The sequence below is a fragment of the Aegilops tauschii genome, chromosome 3, assembly GCF_002575655.3.
Source record: "Aegilops tauschii subsp. strangulata cultivar AL8/78 chromosome 3, Aet v6.0, whole genome shotgun sequence".
NCBI lineage: Eukaryota > Viridiplantae > Streptophyta > Magnoliopsida > Poales > Poaceae > Aegilops > Aegilops tauschii.
Window position 1 is genome coordinate 132,838,106 of NC_053037.3, and position 25,572 is coordinate 132,863,677.

Below are 25,572 nucleotides of genomic sequence, written 5' to 3' on the forward strand. Positions count from 1 at the left end.
CTTGTGGGAACAATAATCAACTAGCATAGGAAGGAAAAACAAGCATAACTTTAAAACTTTAAGCACATAGAGAGGAAACTTGATATTATTGCAACTCCTACAAGCATATATTCCTCCCTCATAATAATTTTCACTAGCATCATGAATGAATTCAACAATATAACCAGCACCTAAAGCATTCTTTTCATGATCTACAAGCATAGAAATTTTATTACTCTCCACATAAACAAATTTCTTCTCATGAATAGTGGTGGGAGCAAACTCAACAAAATAACTATCATGTGAGGCATAATCCAATTGAAAATTAAAATCATGATGACAAGTTTCATGGTTATATTTATTCTTTATAGCATACGTGTCATCACAATAATCATCATAAATAGGAGGCATGCTTTCGTCATAATAAATTTGCTCATCAAAACTTGGGGGACAAAAAATATCATCTTCATCAAACATAGCATCCCCAAGCTTGTGGTTTTGCATATCATTAGCATCATGGTATTCAAAGAATTCATACTAACAACATTGCAATCATGCTCATCATTCAAATATTTAGTGCCAAACATTTTAATGCATTCTTCCTCTAGCAATTGAGCACAATTATCGGAATCCTTATTTTCACGGAAGACATTAAAAAGATGAAGCATATGAGGCAACCTCAATTCCATTTTTTGGTAGTTTTCTTTTATGGACTAAACTAGTGATAAAACAAGAAACAAAAAGATTCGATTGCAAGATCTAAAGATATACCTTCAAGCACTCACCTCCCCGGCAACGGCGCCAGAAAAGAGCTTGATGTCTACTACACAACTTTCTTCTTGTAGACGTTGTTGGGCCTCCAAGTGCAGAGGTTTGTAGGACAGTAGCAAATTTCCCTCAAGTGGATGACCTAAGGTTTATCAATCCGTGGGAGGCGTAGGTTGAAGATGGTCTCTCTCAAACAACCCTGCAACCAAATAACAAAGAGTCTCTTGTGTCCCCAACACACCCAATACAATGGTAAATTGTATAGGTGCACTAGTTCGGCGAAGAGATAGTGATACAAGTGCAATATGGATAGTAGATATAGGTTTTTGTAATCTGAAAATATAAAAACAGCAAGGTAACAAGTGATAAAAGTGAGCGTAAATGGTATTGCAATGTGTAGAAACAAGGCCTAGGGTTCATACTTTCACTAGTGCAAGTTCTCTCAACAATAATAACATAATTGGATCATATAACTATCCCTCAATATGCAACAAAGAGTCACTCCAAAGTCACTAATAGCGGAGAACAAACGAAGAGATTATGGTAGGGTACGAAACCACCTCAAAGTTATTCTTTCTGCTCGATCTATTCAAGAGTCCGTAGTAAAATAACATGAAGCTATTCTTTCCGTTCAATCTATCATAGAGTTCGTACTAGAATAACACCTTAAGACACAAATCAACCAAAACCCTAATGTCACCTAGATACTCCAATGTCACCTCAAGTATTCGTGGGTATGATTATACGATATGCATCACACAATCTCAGATTCATCTATTCAAACCAACACAAAGTACTTCAAAGAGTGCCCCAAAGTTTCTACCGGAGAGTCAAGACGAAAACGTGTGCCAACCCCTATGCATAGGTTCATGGGCGGAACCCGCAAGTTGATCACCAAAACATACATCAAGTGGATCACGTGATATCCCATTGTCACCACAGATAAGCACGGCAAGACATACATCAAGTGTTCTCAAATCCTTAAAGACTCAATCCGATAAGATAACTTCAAAGGTAAAACTCAATCCATTACAAGAGAGTAGAGGGGGAGAAGCATCATAAGATCCAACTACAATAGCAAAGCTCGCGATACATCAAGATCGTATCATCTCAAAAACACGAGAGAGAGAGAGAGAGATCAAACACATAGCTACTGGTACATACCCTCAGCCCCGAGGGTGAACTACTCCCTCCTCGTCATGGAGAGCGCCGAGATGATGAAGATGGCCACCGGTGAGGGATCCCCCCTCTGACAGGGTGCCGGAACAGGGTCCCGATTGGTTTTTGGTGGCTACAGAGGCTTGCGGCGGCGGAACTCCCAATCTATTCTGCTCCCCGATGTTTTTAGGGTATATGGATATATATAGGTGAAAGAAGTCGGTTAGGGGAGCCACGAGGGGCCCACGAGGGTGGAGGGCGCGCCCAGGGGGTGGGCGCGCCCCCCTGCCTCGTGCCTTCCTCGTTGCTTCCCTTATATACACTCCAAGTCTTCTGGATTGCTTCCGTTCCAAAAATAACTTTCCCGAAGGTTTAATTCCGTTTGGACTCCGTTTGATATTCCTTTTCTGCGAAACACTGAAACAAGGAGAAAAACATAAACTAGCACTGGGCTCTGGGTTAATAAGTTAGTCCCAAAAATCATATAAAATAGCATATAAATGCATATAAAACATCCTAGAAGGATAATATAATAGCATGAATACTTCATAGATTATAGATACGTTGGAGACGTATCAATGCATTATGGGCCTATAGAACTGCATATAAAAATCCTATGGGTATGTCTCTGTATAAAATGGTTTATGGAAAAGCATGTCACTTACCTCTCGAACTAGAACATAAGGCATATTGGGCCATTAAAGAGCTCAATTATGATTTCAAACTTGCCGGCGAGAAGAGACTATTTGACATTAGCTCACTTGATGAGTGGAGAACCCAGGCCTATGAGAATGCCAAACTGTTTAAAGAAAAAGTTAAAAGATGGCATGACAAAAGGATACAAAAGCATGAGTTTAATGTAGGTGATTATGTTTTGTTATACAACTCTCGTTTAAGATTTTTTGCAGGAAAACTCCTCTCTAAATGGGAAGGTCCTTACGTTATCGAGGAGGTCTATCGTTCCGGTGCCATAAAAATCAACAACTTCGAAGGCACAAATCCAAAGGTGGTGAACGGTCAAAGAATCAAACATTATATCTCAGGTAATCCCATAAATGTTGAAACCAATGTTATTGACACCATAACCCCGGAGGAGTACATAAGGGACACTTTCCAGAACGTTTCAGACTCCGAAAAGGAATAGGTATGTGGTACGCTAAGTAAACCGACTCCAAAACAGTTCTAATAGCAATTTTTCTTTGTTTTGGAATATTTAAAAAAATAGGAAAATAAGAAGTAGTTCGAAAGGGACACGAGGCATCCACGAGGGTGGAGGGCGCGCCCTACCCCCTGGGTGCGCCCCCTTGCCTCGTGGGCACCTCGTGTGCTCTCCGGACTCCGTTTTCTTGCACGATACTTCTTTTGGTCGGCAAAAATTCATTATATAATCTCCCGAAGGTTTTGACCACCGTACCATGACACAATCCTCTGTTTTTGTTTTGAGTTGTTTCTACAGCAGATTTAGAGCAAGATGTCTTCTCAAGAGTCAGTCGGGGAGAGTCGGGTGTCTCATCCGACACCGGGGCCAGGAGAAAACAGTGATGCTGACCACTTTGGGCCATCAATGGAGGAGGAGATGGAGGCCGACTTGAAAAGGATAGATGCCATGGAGGAGGATCAAGAAATTACCTCTCGTCTCCAAGCCAGATTCACGATGGAGAAACTTCAGAGCTCAGCAATTCCAAACTCGGTCATCCCTCCCAATGCTAGATTTCTTTCTTATGAAAATATGAAAAGAAGTGTTACTTGTTCTCCCGCGGCTATGCAACATCCATGGGTGAAAGGAGCTTTAGCCGTCACGGGTAAGCTCCGTAGGGAAATAATGGATCTCAAGCAGCAAGTCAATAAGCTCGAGGAAGAGAATCATATCCTAAGGGGCATCATCGCCAAGAATATCACATCACCACCTCCGAAGAAAGAGACATAAATACATGGGTAAGGGCACTTTTCTTGGCAACTGCCAAGCTTGGGGGAGGTGCCCGGTATCGTATCACCATCACACTTCTATCTTTACCATTTTTCTTAGTTCGATCCTTTTGGTTATATCTTGATCTAGTAGAATAAAGTTTAGTATGATCTAGCTTTGAGTTTTTGTGTTTATCCTTATCTATGTAATCGAGTTCGTGAGCTATATATAATAAAGATTAGTCTTGAGTCGAGGGCTTGGTTATCTTGCTATGATCTTGAGGGAATAAAAAGAATAAAAAGAAATAAAGAGATCATATTGATCATATGGAGAGTAATGACTTCACATATAAAGAGTATGATGAATAAAAGTTGTTGGGAGTTAAGAAACATAGTTTTGGTCATCGTTGCAATTAATAGGAAGTAATAAAGAAAGAGAGGTTTTCACATATAAATATACTATCTTGGACATCTTTTATGATTGTGAGCACTCATTAAAATATGACATGCTAAAAAGTTGATGTTGGACAAGGAAGACAACGTAATGGGTTATGTTTTCTTATATCCGAAATAAATTATATTGTCATGGATCATCCAACATGTTGAGCTTGCCTTTCCCCCTCATACTAGCCAAATTCTTTGCACCAAGTAGAGATACTACTTGTGCTTCTAAATATCCTTAAACCCAGTTTTGCCACGAGAGTCCACCATATCTACCTATGGATTGAGTAAGATCCTTCAAGTAAGTTGTCATTGTTGCAAGCAATAAAAATTTCTCTCTAAATATGTATGATCTATTAGTGTGGAGAAAATAAGCTTTATATGAGCTTGTGATATGGAAGAAATAAAAGCGACGGACTGCATAATAAAGGTCCCTATCACAAGTGGCAATATAAAGTGACGTTCTTTTGCATTAAAATTTTGTGCATCCAACCATAAAAGCACATGACAACTTCTGCTTCCCTCTGCGAAGGGCCTATCTTTTATTTTCGTCTTATACCTTATACAAGAGTCATGGTGATCTTCACCTTTCCTTTTTACACTTTATCCTGATATATATATATATCCAATTGGATGTGGGTTTTCATAAAGCATTATTGTTGATGTTACCCTTGAGGTAAAAGGTGGGAGGCAAAACTATAAGCCCCTATCTTTCTCTGTGTCCGATTAAAACTTCATACCCATAAGTATTGCGTGAGTGTTAGCAATTGTGAAAGACTAAATGATAGTTGAGTATGTGGACTTGCTGAAAAGCTCTTATATTGACTCATTCCGATGTTATGATAAATTACAATTGCTTCAATGACTGAGATTATAGTTTGTTAGTTTCCAGTGAAGTTTCTGATTCATACTTTACATTGTGAATAGATTGTTACTTTAGCATAAGAAATCATATGACAATGTGAATAGATTGTTACTTTAGCATAAGAAATCATATGACAATATATATATATATATATATGTTGCTATTCTAAGAATGATCATGATGCCCTCATGTCCGTATTTTATTTTATCGACACATCTATCTCTAAACATGTGGACATATTTTTCGATATCGGCTTACGCTTGAGGACAAGCGAGGTCTAAGCTTGGAGGAGTTGATACGTCCATTTTGCATCATGCTTTTATATTGATATTTATTGCATTATGGGCTATTACTTCACATTATGTCACAATACTTATGCCTTTTCTCTCTTATTTTACAAGGTTTACATGAAGAGGGAGAATGCCGGCGGTTGGAATTCTGGGCTGGAAAATGAGCAAATATTAGAGACCTATTCTGCACAACTCCAAAAGTCCTGAAACTCCACGAAAGTCAGTTTTGGAATATATTAAAAATATTGGGCGAAGAAAGCACCAAAGGGGGACCACCACTGTCCACGAGTGTGGAGGGCGCGCCCTACCCCACTGGGCGCGCCCCCTACGTCGTGCCACTTGGAAGCCCCCCGATGCCCACCTTCTGGTATAAGGTGTCTTTTGCCCTGAAAAAAATCAGAAGGAATCTTTCGGGACAAAGCGCCGCCGTCTCAGGGCGGAACCTTGGCGAAACCAATCTAGGGCTCCGGCGGAGCTGTTCTGCCGAGGAAACATCCCTCCGGGAGGGGGAAATCATCACCATCGATCCTCTCATCGGTAGGGGGTCAATCTCCATCAACATCTTCACCAGCACCATCTCCTCTCAAACCCTAGTTCATCTCTTGTATCCGATCCTTGTCTCAAAACCTCAGATTGGTACGTGTGGGTTGCTAGTAGTGTTGATTACTCCTTGTAGTTGATGCTAGTTGGTTTATTCGGTGGAAGATTATATGTTCAGATCCTTTATGCACATTAATACCCCTCTGATTATGAACATGAATATGATTTGTGAGTATTTATGTTTGTTCCTGAGGACATGGGAGAAGTCTTGTTATAAGTATAGTCATGTGAATTTGGTATTCGTTCGATATTTTGATGAGATGTATGTTGTCTTTCCTCTAGTGGTGTTATGTGAACATCGACTACATGACACTTCAACATTGTTTGGGCCTAGGGGAAGGCATTGGGAAGTAATAAGTAGATGATGGGTTGCTAGAGTGACAGAAGCTTAAACCCTAGTTTATGCGTTGCTTCGTAAGGGGCTGATTTGGATCCATATGTTTCATGCTATGGTTAGGTTTACCTTAATTCTTCTTTCGTAGTTGCGGATGCTTGCGAGGAGGGTTAATCATAAGTGGGATGCTTGTCCAAGGAAGGGCAGTACCCAAGCACCGGTCCACCCACATATCAAATTATCAAAGTAACGAACGCGAATCATATGAGCATGATGAAAACTAGCTTGACGATAATTCCCATGTGTCCTCGGGAGTGCTTCCTTTATATAAGAGTTTGTCCAGGCTTGTCCTTTGCTACAAAAAAGATTGGGCCACCTTGCTGCACCTTGTTTACTTTTGTTACTTGTTACCCGTTACGAATTACCTTATCATAAAACTATCTGTTACCGATAATTTCAGTGCTTGTAGAGAATACCTTACTGAAAACTGCTTGTCATTTTCTTCTACTCCTCGTTGGGTTCGACACTCTTACTTATCGAAAGGACTACGATAGATCCCCTATACTTGTGGGTCATCAACCTCGTCCTGGAAAGAATATTTAGTACGGGGAACTTTCACACCATTTGATGCAGAAGCTATATTGAGCATTCCCTTGTATAATAGGAGGGTGGAGGATTTTTGGGCTTGGAGCAGGGAAACCCGTGGAAATTTTACTGTTAGGTCTACGTACAGGATGATTCAGAAGACAAAACTACAACGTGAGAGTTGGCTGTATGAAGTAGGAGGAACTTCAAACTTGGACGAGAGCAATGGCTGGTCGTCCCTTTGGCATACATAGGTTCCCAACAAGATTCGGCTTTTCTTGTGGCGACTTGCAAGGGAGTCAATTCCTACATGTGATCTACTACACCACCGTAACATGGCGAGCTCGCCGGCGTGCATGTTGTGTGGAGCGGCCGACTCGTGGAGGCATGCGCTGCTCTAGTGTAACATGTCGAGGAGTGTCTGGGCGTTATCATCAGAGTCTCTTGTGGATCAGATGAGCATGGATGCTAATCTGTGTGCCAAGCAATGGCTTTTTAATATGCAGACACTATTATCGCATGCGGATTTTACAAAGCTGGGAGTTACACTTTGGGCAATATGGAGTTCGAGGAGGAAAGTGATACACGAGGATATACACCAGACACCATTCGCCACCGTGTCCTTTGTAAATTCTTTCATTAACGATTTGCAGACTCTCAGCAAGCCACTGAGTGAGCAAGCAAGGACGGCCCTGGTTCGGCCAGATGGGTGGAGTCCACCACCGGTGAACGTGAGCAAAATTAATGTAGATGCAGCATTAGTGAGGAACACTTCGGTTCGCTCAGTGGCAGCTATATGCAGGGATCAGAATGGACTATTCATCGTTGCATCGGCTATTACTCTCATTGGAATAGATGATCCCACAACGCTGGAAGCCTTGGCAGTACGGGAATCACTCGCTTTGGCGGAGGATCTCTATGAACGAAGTGTCTTTGTAGCGTCTGATTGCAAGATTGTCATCGACGATATTAAGAAGAGGAGTGCTGTTGTGTATGGAGCTATCATTAGGGAGATTTTAGACCGATCTAGTTCTTTTAATTGTTGTTCTTTTAGCCATGAATTTAGGAGCTCGAATTTCGAAGCTCACAAACTAGCGAAGCATACTCTCTCACTTGGGATTGGCCCCATGTTTGGTTAGGCAATCCGGGTGATCTGTCTTTTGTTCCTGTAAACATTGTGACGACTTAAATAAAGAGCTTCGTGAGTTTGTCTAAAAAAAAAGCTGTGAATTCTTCCTTGGCTCAAAAAAGAAGCTGTGCTATACTAGTACGTGTGATTCCCTTGGAACCTGTAGTTTGCGTACTCGAACGTGTTCCCGCTCGCGTAGTTTTGGCCTCGTCGTTTGCTCAGCAAAAGCGTCGCACGTCTGCGATTTCCTTCAAACGCAAAGTGCCAGGGCAGGCCAGGATTCCCGTGGTGCATCTCCACGCAAGGGTGCGCAAACAGCTGATTCCGCATGGGACCCGCGCGGCTAGAACAAATCAAAAGGGCGCAGAGATTCCGAGTGCAAGCAAATCGCGTGGCCCCAGTCCAGCAGAAAAGTGAAGGGGGTGCAGTGTGGGGTGGTGCCCGCCACGTTGATTCCACGGCCCTTTCCTGCGGCTATATCAACGGCTGGTCCTCCTCCCGTGCTCTTGTGCTAGGTGTACACCAGTCCTTCCCACGTTTTTTATTGATTAGAGAGAATCTCTCTTATACCATGGCTCTCCTATCAGATGGCAAATATATTATTTTACAAATGATGTTTTTTTCGGCGGCATTTTAGTTTAAGATAAATCACGTCACATGTTTTAATTTAACAAGAGTTTACACACATTGCATGCCTCGGATAGGCTTCTCGAGTAAAAAGAAATGGTTTGTTGTGTTTTTCTCTAAACAAGATAAACAACCGTATTATGAATTACATTCATACGACATGATGTGTTTTGAGCTATATGATCATGAAACATGGAGCACTATGTGAATCTTTTTTTTTCAAGATAACAGAAGATGATCCTCCTCAATCTCCAAACCCAATAATACAGACAAATGTCTATGAAATATACAGTTTCAAAGTAAAAAAGAAAATCCACTAGTTTAATGCATCCCAAACACTTCCTATTGAGTATCCTAGAATTTCTCGTGTCACATGCATCTAGGGTTATACACGTGTACATGTTTTTAACTTAACCTTTTTTATAAGCTCACTGCCCCTCTCTCCCTCCCTCCCTCCCTCCCTCCCTCTATCTATCTCCACACACATGCGCGCGCGCGATTGTGGGAGATCGTGATGAGTTATCAGGCTATGGATGCCCATTATGCTCCAGAAGTGTGTGGGCCGGAGGGTGTTAGCACTCGTCTCTTCGACCTGGATTGAATTGTTACGGCACGGGCAATGGAAATAAATTTAAATTAATTAGGCCTTAGGCTTATAGTTTCACTTAGAGTTTAGGCAGTATTTTTCCCTTGCGTCTGAAAAACGAGTCAAGAAACACTAATGACAACCCTTCAAGTCAATGAAATTCATAAAAGCAGGGAGGTGAATAGGATATTGTTCTCATGGCAAAGTGGACGAACGGCTTTCGCGGGACTAGCCACACACATTTTGCAAGACATCTGGGCCAATCCTATGATTGAAAACCACACACACTAGAAGAATTTTCCAACGTAACACCGTGGTGAAACAAACCCAAGCTAGATTTTGGCATAACCAAATGCAAAAAATCATCTCCACATCCAACCAACTCAAGGCTGTTGGGAATAAATGACCACTGCAAAATTATCAAAAGCCAATAACTACCCTGGTACGCACGCATACCCCTTGGCGGTTGTCCTCTAGGCCTCTAGCGTCTCGGGCGGCTAGGGTTGCTCGCCTCTTGTCGGCGCCGGCAGGTCTACTCCGTCTACTATGGCCTTAGGCCATGGAGGCGTGGTGGATCTCGGTCCTTGCAGGCGGAAGGGCTTCATTTTCTTTTCAGATATCTTTATGTGCTTGTTTAGGGTTTGTGTCATGTTCAGGAAGGAGAGACGACAGCAGCTCCCTGAAGATGGAATAATGTTCGCCCCGCCTAGCCCCCGTCCCAACGGTGCGTCTAGCCTTGTCGGAGGGCGTGTGGAGGTGTGTCTTCGGTGGATCACGTGGGATTTTGTCGACACTTGTCTTCGGTGCATCTGCTTGGATCCAGTCTTTGTTCGCCTGCAGTCTTTGTTCGCCTGCGTTTGCGTGTCTGCCGGTTGGATCCTTCCAATCTATACTTCTCTTCATCAACGGACAATGGTGGTTGTTGTTATGGTGCATTGGCCCTATGGAGCGTTAGCACAACGACTTTCGGATTGTCTGCTACAACAAGATTTGCACCTCCGGTGAGGAAGGCGTAATGAAGGCAGCGTGCCTTCGGCTGGCTACAGTGATTGTAGTCGTCACTAGGTGTAGTTTTTACTTTTAGTGCCCTCTGTACTATCTTGACAGTTGATGAATGATCGAAAGTTTTCAAGAGTAGAGAAAAAAAAGGCAATAATAACTTCCCAAAATCCATGTCCACGGTTCACCAAACCTACTGGAGTACTTGCTTGTGGATTTTGGTTTTCCTTGTGTGCTCGTGTACACGAAGCATTTTCTTCAAACTCTACCAGGGGACATGTTGGTCCGTGGCAAAAGCACCCCGCCGTCCACCCCGAGTCCTCACCCCGCCCGCTCTCCACCGTCCAATCCAAATCCAACGTCCCCGATCTTCCGATCAGACCTAAACCCCATCGCATCTATAAAACCCCACCACGCTAGAAATCCTCCTCCCCCGCATTCTCTTCCCCCTCAACTCCCACGCGCACCGGCACCACCCCTTTTCTTGCGGAGCAGCGTGAGGGTTTCGGAAAGCTAAGCTATGGCGGAGCAGCCGCACGCCGAGGACGCGGGCCACAAGCCGGAGACCCTGATGGAGAAGATCGCCGACAAGCTCCACGTCGGCGGCGGCGACCACTCCTCCTCGTCCTCCGACTCCGACAAGGAGGAGCACCCGCGCCCCTCGGCGCCGCCCGCTCCCGCCCCCGCCCCCGCCGCCTCCGAGGTCACCACCGCCTCCTTCGCCGCCTCCGCCTCCGCGGCGGCGGCCGATGCCAAGAACAAGATGTTCCGCCTCTTCGGCCGCGAGCAGCCCATCCACAAGGTCCTCGGCGGAGGCAAACGTATGGCCCCATTACCGATCTAACTGATGCTCGTTTTTTAGTGCTTTTGCTTGAAACGCGTAGATCGGATCGGAGTGGGTGGATCTGGACGGGCTTGGACCTTGGGTTTCGTACTAGATCTGGTATAAGGCACTGATTGGGCAGTGCAGGTGAGGTTTAAGCCTTCCTTTTTGGGCGGCTGGGTTTGTTCAGATCCACAGGGGCGGTGCGTCGCCAAAGCCAACGCTCCAGTAGCGACCTGATTTACGCTGGTGGTTTCGAATTTGGTCAGTGCAAGCTGTCTCCATATGAGTTTTGCCGTGGTTGTGCGATCTGATCTTTAAGATTCCCCCCTTGTATTTATGGTGCTAAAATGGACACTGTCCATATGTCTGGGCTGCTAAAATAGGATTTTAATATTCCATATGGCTGGGCATCTAAAATAGGATATTACTATTAATAGTACCATTGAGTATTACCCGCGCTTGAATGTATGTTTGTCAGTTTGTGGCAGAATCATCCTCAGGCGCTCAGTGAATTCTCTGCTGTGTCCTTGCCAAGTCGCTAGTGTATAGAAACATTGTTTCTTGTATGAGAATTATCACCATATATGTCTCTTAGGTTTGTTTTCTCTGAATTTTAAATAAAGAAACAATAAACCTTGTGGTGTTATTGCTATTTCCTCCCTTTCTCAAACTTACAGACATTTTGGAATTATTGAAGTTCAGCTTAAGATTCTCTATAGAATTACCATGATTTTGGAGGACCTATGCGCCATTAGTCGTTACACATTGCAATATAACTAATACTCATGGACTAAAGAAATAGAACTACGATGTGGTTTCTGTGTATGGTACATTTGTGTCTTTTTTTTTGCTTTGAACTTGAGCTGTTAACCATAGGCTGAAAACATGCAAATCTAGAGGGCATCCTTACTCTGTTGTGAATCCTTAACGGGTAGCAGAGGTTAAACAACTAGTTGTGTTTTTTTGCCTTCCATTGTCACTCCATAAATTTTCGCAGACCATCCTGCAACATTTTTGAACTGTTATATTCTGTTTCTACTCCTTAAGCACTGCCAAATTTTATCTCCGTCTTGTATTATATCGTGACTAAGATGTCATTTGTGAGCACATGTTATGTAATTTCACGATCTGCCAATCTTGCTGTTGTATTCACTTTGTTTCTCTATTCTGCAGCTGCTGATGTGTTTATGTGGAGGAACAAGCACATCTCTGCTGGAGTACTAGGTGGTGCAACTGCAATCTGGATCCTTTTTGAATTGCTTGGCTACCATCTTCTGGCTTTCCTTGGCCATGCTCTCATATTCTCTCTGGGTGTTCTCTTTCTCTGGTCTAATGCCTCATCATTCATTAACAAGTAAGCTATCTTCATCCCAGTATCACAGATTACATGTGCGTACCCTTGCACGTTCAAGAGCTAGTATTTAAAAATGAGTTCTAAATTCTGCAACCATTTCAGGTCTCCCCCAAAGATTCCCGAGGTGATCATTCCTGAAGATCTGGTTGTCAACATTGCGCTATCTACGCGTCATGAGATCAACAGAGCCTTCGCAAACCTTCGTCAGATTGCTCTTGGCCGCGACATAAAGAAGTTCCTTATAGTATGTCTGTTCTGCCATTGTTTACCAAGCGTTGTTCCTACATCAATCTGGATTTGTCTCGTTTAACTTATTTTTACAAAACTGTAGGTGATTGCTGGTCTATGGCTGCTTTCCATTCTCGGCAGTTGCTGCAACTTCTTGACGCTGTTCTACATTGGTAAGGGATCTCAACTGAGCATACCATTTTTAGCACCTCTTCTTCCCAATATGGATTTGGCTAACAGTGGATCTTTCTCTTCTATGTCAAACAGTTTTTGTGGTTCTGCACACAGTTCCCGTAATCTATGAGAAGTATGAAGATCAGATTGATACCTATGGTGAGAAGGGGTGGATTGAGGTTAAGAAACAGTATGCTGTGTTTGATGCCAAGGTTCTGAGCAAAGTGCCGAGGGGCCCCTTGAAAGACAAGAAGAACTAGAAACGAGTGATACCGTGTGCCATCGGTATGGAATGATGGCGACTGGTTCGTGGCTGCCCTTGTGGTATGAGCACCAAATTTCTCACCAGTTGTCTTGTGTTATGTGTAAGACTGTTTTCGTTGTTTGCGACTTTGATGAGAGTAGCCTGGGTAGCTTACCCTCCAACAGTAATGCAGAGGCAGCACTTGTTTCGCTGTACCGCTGTTTGATTTTTGATCTGTTAAGGTGTCGCATGGGTACGGTTTCTAGACGCTGATTTTGCTGCTTGCATTGCTGCAGTTTGGAGTATTGATGATGTTTTATCAACTCGTTGGGCTTTAGATGTCATGCACTACTCGTTTCTATTGTACCACTATCACTGTTATTACTGAAATCAAACAAACGATGTTAGCATTTAATTGTTTGCTTACTTTTGAAGGCAGAGCTACTAATAGCGATGTCGACAGGTTAGCCAAGTTTGCTCATTCACTAGATCAGGGTCGCCACATGTGGCTTGATGCTCCCCATGACCCTTTTTGTATCCCACTACATGTGGAATTTGAGTAATAAAGCTTGGTTTAACCCCTAAAAAAAACCACTATCACTGTTGAAAAACAACTTTTTGTGCTATTAAAGCCCAGTCTGCGTATGTGCTATATATTCAGAGTGCATCGTTGGCACATAATCGCTGGAGTTTCTCTACCACATCAAGTAGGAGTGGAAACTTACCGACTAGTGTCAGTACTCACAAATTGTACTGTAGTGAACTTCAGACATCAAAGGGACCGCTCATTCACATTACAAGGATTAACTATAAATCTTTGAGAGATTTATTATTTACAGTACACGATGAAATCCTAGAAATCTCTGACATTGCATTATTTTAAACAAAGAAACATAACTAAGGAGTTTCACTAGATTCATGAGAGAAGCATACTGATACAGACTGGCACGCTGATACTGTTTTGTGGCCAACCACAACCTACCAAGTAGTATGAACTACCTATACACAAGACATGGTAGATTGAGAGATGCACACAAAGGAGCAAAACTAAAAGAAAGAACAAAATCAAAAGGATCTGCCCTGCAGATTCATTATTAGTGTAGTGGTACAACAACCGAACACAGGCAAACTACAGTTTTACGTGGCGATAGGCTGTCCTTTCATGTGTTTGACAAAAGAAACCGGGCCTATTTTCTCGTACTTGTTCGCCATCTATTCTACTTTCCGAATTATGTTCATACACTTGTGTTCACAGGAAGTACGTCAACTGCTCCTTCTTCCTCGACCCGCCTTCACCATACAAATCATTCCATTGCTTCAACTCACCCATTATGGAACCTTCAGCAGCAAAGCTCGCCGCCACCTGCAATTCCAAGTTTGTGAGACATTAGCACGTTCTAATGTGTCGAAGTTATCAGCTTTCAGATCCACTGTTATATATTAACGGCTTCTACTACATGCTTGCATTTGCGAATACTATTTGCATTGTACTAGAAAACCAGTTCACCTGGGTCTTTGCTTCTTTCAAATCTGCCATGTTTAATGGCCTTAGAATGACCTCCTTGTCTTTTTCTTTCATCTTTGAAGGATCTAGTGGAGTGCCGCCTTTTTCCAGTTTCTTCTTCTCCTGGAGATATTTGAGTGTTAGCTTCAGAAATTTGACAGGTTTTTTCATCGATACAATGCTTAGTATGGTGATGATTAGATTACCAGTTCCTTCTTCCTTTCCTTCTGTATCAGTTCCCTCACAGGGCGATATGCCGCCGTTGTGCAAAGGTTCTGTGCAGAGCAAACTGAGTTAGCCAAGAAGTGTTTTAAGTGGAGAAAGATTCATGTCTCATGATACTAACCTTGAGATCACTGCCACTGTATCCTTCAGTCATGGTTGCTAGTTCCTTATAATCTAGACCTTCATCAACTTTCTCCTTTGACAGAAGCCTCTTCATGATCATTTCCCGATTTTGCACTGATGGTAAGCCAACCATGATTCTATGAAACCAAAGGAGCATGCGCTTCAGGCAAAATGGTAAACAAAAAACAACGCTAGGGATCGATTTCAAGGAAGGGATGCCAACCTGCGCTCAAACCTTCTGATGATAGCCTCGTCAAGATCAAAAGGACGGTTGGTCGCAGCAAGAACAAGAATTTTTTGATCGGGTCTTGATAGGAGACCGTCCCAGTGTGTCATAAACTCATTCTTAATCTTCCTCATTGCCTCATGCTCTCCAGCTCTGTTTCGCTGCCCAAGCATGCTATCAACCTCATCGACGAAAATGATAGTGGGCGATACTTTAGCAGCTAAAGTGAACAGTGCTCTAACATTCTTTTCGTCTTCACCAAACCACTTTGATGTGATAGTCGACATTGATACATTGATGAAACTTGCTTGAGCTTCATTTGCAATAGCCTTGGCTAGCATCGTCTTGCCAGTTCCAGGAGGACCAAAGAGTAATATACCTCTACAGGGCTTAAGAAGACCCCCCTTGAAGAGATCTGGCCGTCGGAGGGGTAGCATGACAAGCTCTTGAAGGGATTCTTTGATATCTTCCAATGCACCGATATCATCAAATGAAACTCCAATTTCATTCGCGGGTATCACTTCTGGTCTGATGCGCTTTTCAAACTCATTATCTGGGGGCACTTCCTAAATGCAATAAAAGAGGAATTGCAGATGGGTAAATTAGTTTCCTGGAACTTGCACAAAGTAACATTAAAGTGGCCAATAGTTATCTTACTGGTAGTTTTGCAGGTGGAGGTGGATTCTCTGGTTTCTTTGGTTCTGTTTTGCTCTCAAGAGGAGGAGCTGGAGTAGCGGCAGCAGGAGCTGCTGGTGGCAGCAAAGTTGCAGGTTTTGTTTCCAATTTTGCAGCAGTCGGTACAATTCCCTTTCGAGCGTCAGTATGCCTTTCCAACTTCATGGTGTCCTTATCGCTCATCTTGTTCTCTTGAAAAATTTCCAATGCATGGGACAAGCTGCACAATTGAAGAGTCATAAACCAAGGCAGAGATGATGAAGCCAACAGACAACTATACCAAAATGCAATTACCTTTTAGCAGATAGAATTAGTTTTCCGTTCCGGTACTCTGGGTCTTTATGATTCATCAAGTGGTAAGAAACTGCAGATACCACAATCTCCTCAATATACTTACTGAGGCCCATTGTATCGGATAGACATATTGAGCCTAAATCAAGACACTCGAGATCATTCTCTGCAAGGACTTCCGTGATATGGTTCCGATTATCTTGAAACTGAATAATCTTCATATCTTCTTCTAACTGGGAGTTCCAGCTTACAAGGCAATTCTCATTTTCGGGCGGCTTGATGTCTATGCTATATGGGAACAAAGCAGATAGCCTGTCATCCAGCTCGTCATCATCAAAGTCCATATCCACAATTCTTGAGCCGAGAAGTAGCACTGGCCCTTCAAGCTTGGTCAGTAGTTTCTCAAATAAGAGATACATTTTGGGGGACTTGTGAAGAAACTTCTCGACATCTCTTATGTAGAGGACAATAGGGCTCTTCTTAGATACTTTATGCAGAATCTTGTACAACGCTTGTACCAACATTTTCTCATCAAAAGTCCAGCTACTAGCACGTCTGAGAGGAGCTGCAGCGCAAAAAGAAAAAAATATATGCATAGTGTGAAGCAGCAGCGCAACAAGAAATAGTGAAGTTAACCTACAGCAGGAGAAGCAGTGGAAGTGTGGAACAAACTTGGCAACAAAGTGATACAGCTCATATATTCTTCTCTGTTCATTTTGATTCCAACTTTGTGCATGAGATAAGTGTTACTGATCTGAAGGGTACTAGACATGCAAGCATGTGTGTCCATACCTTCCAAGTAAAAATGTTGAGTGTGTATCACTGAACACTGAGGTACATCGACAGAAAGAACATAAACAAACTACTTCTCGTCGATTTGTGCATCACTTCCATTGTGGCAATAGTTGCCCTTAGATCTAATTCACTACCTTGCAAGTCGGAAATTAATAACAGATCACCATTTGACATGCTAAGCAAGTAAACAGCATAATGAGGAAATGCTCAAATACACACAAGGCATAAATACATGAAAACTAATAGTTTCCTCAGGGTCACGAAATTTATTTTGTGCCACTGCAAGTCTTTCAAAAGGACATGCTATGACCTGAATTACTTGGAGGGCCTTGCGATGCCAGGCTACTCATATCGGATGAAGTAGATGCATTTCTTCTGAGCCTGGGTATGCTGTTTGTACTTTCAGAGCTCCTGGAAATTTTATAAGGAAATAAGTAAATGCTTTTTGTTTCTGTAATGGGTCCACTATAGTGAAATTTTCTCACACCTTAATTTCATGTCGGTCATACTGTTTTGCCTACGCATACCTCCTGCAACATAAAATGAAAGTACATCAATGAATATACAGATACAAATTCTGCAAGTAGATACACACAATGGGAATCATGTTCTACAGTGCATGCATGCAACTGAATTTAGTTATGCCCAAGAGCGAGTATTGATATTCCTTCACAGCATTCAGTCTAAATGAAGGCCAAGTTAGGTAAAGTCAGTATAGTGGTCAATGCTTTATTCGCAGGAACTGCACCGGGTGAGGAACTTCATTTATGTTCTAAGATAAAACATGAAGTTCATTTATTTTTCAAGTAAATTCAGGAACTTAATTTAGTCTATCAGTTCCACAGATCTTCTGATCGTCTAGAACTCTGCTGTTTGAGTACTTGTTTTATTAATCAATGAATTCAAATGCACACGACATACATAGTGTCAATATATGAGAAAAAGGCATACACCCTCTTTTTCTTCTATGAATAAGAATGGACTCATGATTTGAGGCTTCTAGTATGTGTGGAATCACTAAATCAGTGTATTGATATGAAAATACATGTTCCATCCAGTTTGCATAAATAGGATTGTACATGGATGTTCTCATCAACTGTTAATCATTGACCTGAGTTGAACATATTTAGATAAAAACTGAAGTAGGTTACTACCACTACAGAAGAACGAATACAAACTAAATGCTGAAGCATCACCTCTGGATTGCTCCTTCTGTGGAGTCATCGTAAAAGACTGGAGTAATCCAGACATCTTTTCAAGAGTCGTCTCAGAGATGGATCTTGTAACAGACTGATGAGAAGAAAAATACTCTCCAGTTAGCAGCTATTAGATAAAATTTACCAATATTTTCCGTCGACAGACTAAAAAGAATCAGTGAATGATGCAGAACAAATTGTGCCGACGTATCAAAAATAAGCTCATGGGAGTATTCAGAAATGGAAACATCGGAAACAGTATGCAACTATGGCAAATTTGAAGATCAAAAGCAGAACCAGTGGTATGCTAACGTCTTACCTGTTCGCTGCCTCCGGTGCCGTATTTGCCGTGAAGCTGCAAGGAACACCACTGCATTACAACATATCCAGAGATGCGTAAGGACTCAAATGCTCCGGTGAAACTCACCTTTATGAGAAAATCTGTAGGATCCAGCAGGAGGATTTTCGCCTCGAAATAGTGCGCGAGCGCCTTGGCGAGCATCTGCTGGTAAAGCTCTTCAAGAGAGGAACTTGGCCTTAGATTACTTGGTCCGAAGCAGCGGAAGTATGGTCAAGCAAAGTCCTTGAGCTGCTGTGATGAAGATGGTTTTTACCTGCAGGGCCTGACAGCAGAATCGCACGGCTAGCCGGAGCAAGATTCCTGGTGTATTTGGAGATCTCTGCTTGCTTCAGGTGAACGTATGCGGCGCTCGTCAGCACGACGCGTGTTTGCTCACTGCAAAGGGGCGATTGAGGGGGGAAAAAGACAGGCATGGATGAGGACTGCATGAGGTGAAAAGCAGAATTGTACACGCGAAAACAGAGCTTAGGGCGTGTAGTCTATCAGTGAGCTAGTGTCGTGCATGGTTGGCTGATCCAAGCAGGTTTTGCTCATAAAACTGACAACTACTCCCTCCGTTCCCAAATATAAGTCTTTCTAGAGATTCCAATAAGTGACTATACACGGAGCAAAATGAGTGAACCTACACTCTAAAATATGTCTACATACATTCGCGTGTTGTTGTTCTTTTGAAATGTCTAAAAAGACTTATATTTAGGAACGGAGTGAGTAGCTGTCACCACCTTTCATGGACATTTCAGAAAGGAGAAAGAGAAGATATTTCACTTCTTTCAGAGACGCAAAGCTCCATGAGGCCGAAAATTACACCCAAACTCCGGATTTCTCTTCTTTTACATGCAAAATATGCAGTTCATATGTAAATCTAATTCATGCACATCTCACAGAAATGAAGGGATTTTCCCCACCAAAAGATCAGCCCAAAAAAATCCGAGACGATGGAAGGTGACGGGACAGCTTCTACAGTCCCATGAAAGGAACAGCCGAGAGTCTCACTCACATCGTTGAGAGATGAACGTTTTTGCGACGGAAGGAGAACGTTTACCTGAGGTAGTAGGGGAACTCGTCGAAGGTGACCTTGCTGTCCCTGCCGTCGACGACGAGGCGGCGGAGCTCGTGCTCCACCCGCTCCAGCGTGACCCCGGCCCGCGCCGGGCCTCCCGACCCTCCGCCCGACCACGGCGCGGACGCCAGCCCCAGCCCCACGCCGACGCCTATCCCGATCCCCACCGCCGACATCACCATGTGCTTCCCCTCCATGCCGGCCGGCCGACTGAGCCGGGTCTCCCTCCGACGGCGATGCGAACCAACGTTGAGCTAGCGTCTCCTCCTCCGCGGACCGCGCGCGGTGTCTGCACGAGAGTGGCTAAAAGAGATTGGAGAGATCAACGGGGGACGGACGACGACGACGACAGCATCTGGCTAATAATGGATGGTTTTGGCGACATGGATGGGAGGGGGAGCGGGAGGGGGTGGCGCAAGTGTCGGGCCTCTCTGCTCGTTGCGGGTGTGTTTGTGCAGCGCTGTGCAGGTTTCTCGTATGTTCTTGGCTGCTTAGCCGCGGGAGGGGCAATGGGGGCTGGGCACGCGGCCGCGTACGTGTGCAGTGTGCAGTGTGCTGGAGTATATGAAAGGAGGCGATGAGGATGGGCATGGGCGCGTGTGTATCATTGCTGCGATCGTTGGAGAGGTGGCAACGACATGCAGCATGGCGCTATTGGATACAGGGACTCTGGGTTTCACTGAATTATGCGCCGGTCTTCAGTTCCTCAAGCCTCATTTATTTGTAGGATTTTTAAAATAATTCTAAAGGATAGGATTTTTAAAGAAAAAAAAATCTTTGGAGTCTTTGGTCTGTAGGAATATATTCCTATTCATACCTAGGATAGGAACTAATCCTTCACATTTAAAAAAAATATTAGTCTAAACTCAATTGAAAAATTTCTATCCTATGCATCACATAACATCTCTTGCTCTATCGGAATTGAGACTTTTTCCGATTTTCCTGTTCCTATGATACCTCTATTGTGTGAACTAAAGGAGGCCTCACCCGCAAAAATAATAATAAAGGAGGCCTCAAACTTCAATGTAGTACTACCTTCATTCCTAATTACAAGATATTTTGGATATATAAAATATATACAGACCGAAAAGAGTGAACACTAAAACACATCTATATACAACCGGTTAAAAAGAAAGTTAGGACATCTTATAGTTTTGAATGGAAAGGGTAGTATTTTGGGTTGAACTTTGATCGTAGATTTAAGTAAAAAAATGCAAGTCATATGTATAACTAAAATAATATTGGTGGAAGTTCTTTTTTTTAGAAAATTTCCGATCTATTCAAGGTAGTATAGATAACGTCAGAAGCAAAATATTATGACCCTAAAAAATATATATTATATCCAGATCCGTGGACCACCGAGCGACGACTATAAGCACTAGAGCGAGCTGAAAGCTGGTGGACACGAAGTAAGATTTTAATCATCCATGCACACGTAACCAGCCAGTCGACCATTGCATCCAGAGAGCCGAAACTTGTAACCAAATGTTGTGCGTCTATTTTTGCTCAGCATGGCTGAAGGGGATGCACACAACCAAATTGGATGCAGAACATAGTTCAGAGGTTGTTTTTCCTAGTTAAAAAAAAGAGGTTGTTTTTTCTCAGACATAGTAACTTCATAAAATCTTAAAATACTATATCAACTCAGTTTCTCGGAGGTGCTCACAGGGGTAGGATTTGCATGTGCACGTTCATAGTAATGAGTAAAAGTTGTTTTTCCTCATCCAATCTCCACCGAGCCAAGCTCATCAAAAACGTGAAAATGATGCGAGTAACCAAACAGACATTTACAGATCGGAAGGGAGGGAGTTCAAGTTAAACGTCTAGGATTCTTCTTAAGTGGATTGTTTTTCTTCTTCTTTAAAGTCTCAACTAATATAGAAAATATAATTTGAGTATATACTGTAAAAAACTGTGAATTTTGTACACTTTTTTGCGGGTTGAATTTGTACACTTTTACCTCGGTGCAAATTTTTGAATCAATTGAGACCGTGAATAATCTCAACCAATTGAGACGTAGCAAAATTGAAAAGTTTAAGTTTAGTACGGTGTCTTTACCAACTCAAGTAGTAGTATGTGCCATGTCCGTAACTCATATTTTGCGTTGACTTCTTCCAATATCCCGGGAGGAGAACGTGCGTTGCAATGGACGCACAACCTTGCGTTCCGGTGTATGCATCTTTGGTTAAAGAGAAAACAAACATGCACGCATCTCAACCTCGGTTCTGACTTTTGAGAGGCGGATGGTGCGGTCAGGATGCGGCGATGCCTGTGCTGCCGTGCTCCCCATCGTGCCGGCGTGGAGCAACTCGCCACTCCTCATCGAGCTGCTCTTGAGCGGCGAGTTGCTGAACCACGCGCTGGCTTGGGTCGACAACTGACTCCGTCGGGCTAGGAGGTGGAGCAACGAGTTGCCTCGCTCGTATCCGGCGGGTTCGGCGGGCCAACCAGTCGGCATGTATGCTGGAGAACTGCTATTCGGAAGCCGTCGGAAGAGTGAAAAAAATGGTGAAGGAGGAGATGGGGGAGCGGTGGAGGGGTGCGATACCCGACGTCTGGCCTCGTTTAAATAGAGGACAGGCGGGAGGAGCTCGACCTGTGTTGCGTTTAATGTCGGTCCGCTTATGAACTGACGTGTGGTCGGAGTAGGTTTCTCGGCTTTTACGCGGGTTTTATGGAGACATTTGAATGCAGCAAGGAGACGTGTTCAGCCGGGCGTGCAACGGGCGGCGCCCTCGATCGACGCGCCACTTCAGTGGCGGAGGCAGTGAGAGGCCGCGTCCGCCCTGAGCCGTCTTCATTGTGGAGCGGCGCGCTCTACAGTGGCATGAATACAGGCAGTTAGCGCCGGGTGAAAAGCGCGGAAGGGTTGTTTTTGGTGGGTCAATCAGAAACGGGCTTGGAATCAGTTCAGACTCCTATAAACCTCTCTCATATTTGTCTATGGTTTGCGGGAGAAAACGTGTTCAGACTGCTTTGCGGATCAATACAGAATCACGTTAGATATTACCGCTGTTCGGACGATTGCGGGAGGTTCGAGGGTCCGCGTTGAAGATGCCCTCGTCTCATTGGCTCCAAATCGCAGCACGTACTAACGTGCGTGTAAACCCCTGCCATTTCGTTCTAGTAAAAATTAACTTTTTGAGGTGTCGATCGACTGGCCTCGAACGAAGGCACGAATTGACTGGCTCTGAGTTCTGACTGGCTGCAACCCGTACGCCCGTCGCCGGTCCTTGGACGTCCCGTCCCATCCCATGCACCGGTGAATCTGTTTTGCCTCCGTCACTGATGAGTGCAGCTCGCACAAGATACGAAGCAACAGTTCATGCCAATGGGTGCTGGTGGTGTGCCGCGCGCGTACTCGAGGTACGGCGCCCGCTGCGCCGCCGGCTATGTGCCACCACCAGAGGTGAACACGCGCACGATGGAGCTCGTGACGAGCACGGTTCCTGTGATCTGCCAGATTGAGCAATCGCCGGCTGGGTTTATCTAACTGCAGTGACCAACTGGTCCACGTTTCGTTTATTTTTTAGCTCACAAAAGCAGTGAGCAGCGACTTTGTTTTGGTTTTCAAGGACAGGGGTGACAGTGACCCGGTGCGACGTGGCCGCTCGGCACTGGCTGGAACGCCTACGCGGCGCGCATGCAGGGCGCGTTGGGCGGCGAGATGGACCTGCCGGTAAATACCTCACGTGCAGCGGGGCCCATATGCTGCTGCCCACGAAAATGTACGCACCGTCTGTTGCGTGGAGGCCCCTGAGAAAGGGAGATATGCCGCACGTAATACTCGTGAGCACCGGAAAGTTTCAAATCAGCGCGGTGCCCATGAGAAAGCAATATATTGTCTGAAATCACCTTCATCTATTTTTTTAACACAGTGCAAATAAAGTCGCTCTCTCTCACATACACGAGTATACGCTCACCCCTCAATGCGATTAATGAGATTGAATTTTTTCTAAATACATGTCCAAATATTTTCAAACTTTATATAGACACATTATTGCTTGATGTATAGCCTTAAAAAGTTCCAGCTCCTAAGTCAACTTACATTAAAAAGAAAAGAAACAGAAAATCGGATGTGAATAGTGTCAAAGTACTTTTCACTCCAAGCTGCCGCTATTCACATTTGAATTTGTATTTTTTTTAATCCCTAAATGTCCGACGAGTTTGGTTCAGGAACAAAGTGTAATGGAATGTCATGGGTTCCGTTTCACAAGAACGGAATGGCTTCATCTCCGTGTTTGATATGAATAATGAGGTGGAATGTAACGGTTACGTCTCACTGTTTGATTGGTGGAATGGAATGAAAACTATTCAAATTGGTGTTTACTCTTCAGTTAATGTATGCAACATTGATTGTATTTTCAGAAGCATTTTATTTAAATTCCAAAACAACATTTTTATTTGTCTTTCATCACCACTAATTTGTAATTTGCTTCACAATCATTCCAAATAAATGACATCATTAGTCTATATATAACATACATGCACAAATTTACAATTGCAAAAGGCAACACAAAACATGTACAAATAGACAAAAAAAATTGTCATCAATCTCAACAAGCATGAACAAACATGTCCAAATAGGCAAGAACAATTGCAAAAGGAAAGAACCTCCGCTAGCACCCAAGCCGGCCGCTGTCGCCCGCCTCTCCAACTGCAGCCTGAGCGTTGGATGCCGGCACCCCTCTTCCTGGCCATGCCCACGGTGCCACCCACGTCTGCCACTGTTGCCTGCCTCTTTCAGTTGCCGATTGAGCGCTAGACGCTACCGTCATCTTCCCGGCCATGAGCCGCGCGACCGTTGCCGCTCGTCTTCCCGACCGTGAGCCGAGCACCCGCCGCCTCTCTGTCGGCTGAGCGCTGGATGTCGGCGCTAGTCTTCACGCCCGCGAGCCACGCATCCGCCACCCTGAAGCCAATTGAGGAGGAGACGGCGAAGAGGAGCAGAGGACGGCGTGGAAGAAGGAAAGGAGAAGAGGACGACGCGAGGGAAGGAGATGATGAAGGAAATATGCCCTAGAGGCAATAATAAAGTTGTTATTTTATATTCCCTTATATCATGATAAATGTTTAATATTCATGCTAGAATTGTATTAACCGGAAACTTGATACATTTGTGGATACATAGACAAAACACAGTGTCCCTAGTAAGTCTCTACTAGACTAGCTCGTTAATCAAAGATGGTTAAGTTTCCTAACCATAGACATGTGTTGTCATTTGATGAACGGGATCACATCATTAGGAGAATGATGTGATGGACAAGACCCATCCATTAGCTTAGCATAATGATCGTTAAGTTTTATTGCTATTGCTTTCTTCATGACTTATACATATTCCTTTGACTATGAGATTATGCAACTCCCGGATACCGGAGGAATACCTTGTGTGCTATCAAATGTCACAACGTAACTGGGTGATTATAAAGATGCTCTACAGGTATCTCCGAAGGTATTTGTTGGGTTGGCATAGATCGATATTAGGATTTGTCACTCCGAGTATCGGAGAGGTATCTCCGGGCCCTCTCGGTAATGCACATCATAATAAGCCTTGCAAGCAATGTAACTAATGAGTTAGTTATGGGATGATGCATTACGGAATGAGTAAAGAGACTTGCCGGTAACGAGATTGAACTAGGTATGAAGATAACGACGATCGAATCTCGGGCAAGTAACATACCGATGACAAAGGGAATACCGTATGTTTTCATAACGGTTTGACCGATAAAGAGCTTCGTAGAATATGTGGGAGCCAATATGAGCATCCAGGTTCCACTATTGGTTATTGACCGGAGAGGTGTCTCGGTCATGTCTACATAGTTCTCGAACCCATAGGGTCCGCACGCTTAACGTTCGATGACGATTTGTATTATATGAGTTATGTGATTTGGTGACCGAATGTTGTTCGGAATCCCGGATGAGATCACGGACATGACTAGGAGTCTCAAAATGGTCGAGAGGTAAAGATTCATATATAGGACGATAGTATTCGGACATCGGAAGTGTTCTGGGGTTATCGGGTAC

The 25,572-nt window shown here is 43.7% G+C and overlaps 2 protein-coding genes across 2 annotated transcripts; one reads left to right on the forward strand and one right to left on the reverse strand.

Annotated features, from left to right (window-relative positions):
* The first annotated feature begins 10,677 nt into the window (after window positions 1-10,677).
* LOC109739304 (reticulon-like protein B6) lies at window positions 10,678-13,415 on the forward strand. The gene is made up of 5 exons (XM_020298387.4): window positions 10,678-11,087; window positions 12,266-12,446; window positions 12,549-12,690; window positions 12,778-12,847; window positions 12,942-13,415. Exons 1-5 carry the CDS (start codon window positions 10,787-10,789, stop codon window positions 13,106-13,108), a joined length of 861 nt encoding a protein of 286 aa, XP_020153976.1. The 5' UTR covers window positions 10,678-10,786; the 3' UTR covers window positions 13,109-13,415.
* A 571-nt stretch (window positions 13,416-13,986) lies between these two features.
* On the reverse strand, window positions 13,987-20,093 carry LOC109739305 (uncharacterized). Its single transcript, XM_020298388.4, has 14 exons — window positions 19,531-20,093; window positions 18,742-18,863; window positions 18,555-18,643; window positions 18,447-18,482; window positions 18,128-18,221; window positions 17,419-17,461; window positions 17,242-17,342; window positions 16,140-16,701; window positions 15,828-16,065; window positions 15,168-15,736; window positions 14,943-15,081; window positions 14,803-14,871; window positions 14,600-14,719; window positions 13,987-14,455 (listed from the first exon to the last, which is right to left on the reverse strand). Exons 1-14 carry the CDS (start codon window positions 19,743-19,745, stop codon window positions 14,342-14,344), a joined length of 2,511 nt encoding a protein of 836 aa, XP_020153977.1. The 5' UTR covers window positions 19,746-20,093; the 3' UTR covers window positions 13,987-14,341.
* Window positions 20,094-25,572: the final 5,479 nt, after the last annotated feature.

Excerpts from the sequence above, each read along its gene's own strand:
- LOC109739304 (XM_020298387.4), top strand. The coding sequence starts at position 10,787 with ATGGCGGAGCAGCCGCACGCCGAGGACGCGGGCCACAAGCCGGAGACC. Across the intron at positions 12,691-12,777 it reads ACATAAAGAAGTTCCTTATA|GTGATTGCTGGTCTATGGCT; the intron begins GTATGTCTGTTC and ends ACAAAACTGTAG. Across the intron at positions 12,848-12,941 it reads CTTGACGCTGTTCTACATTG|TTTTTGTGGTTCTGCACACA; the intron begins GTAAGGGATCTC and ends TATGTCAAACAG.
- LOC109739305 (XM_020298388.4), bottom strand. The coding sequence starts at position 19,745 with ATGGAGGGGAAGCACATGGTGATGTCGGCGGTGGGGATCGGGATAGGC. Across the intron at positions 18,483-18,554 it reads CTACAGATTTTCTCATAAAG|CTTCACGGCAAATACGGCAC; the intron begins GTGAGTTTCACC and ends TGTTCCTTGCAG. Across the intron at positions 18,222-18,446 it reads GCACCGGAGGCAGCGAACAG|TCTGTTACAAGATCCATCTC; the intron begins GTAAGACGTTAG and ends TCTTCTCATCAG.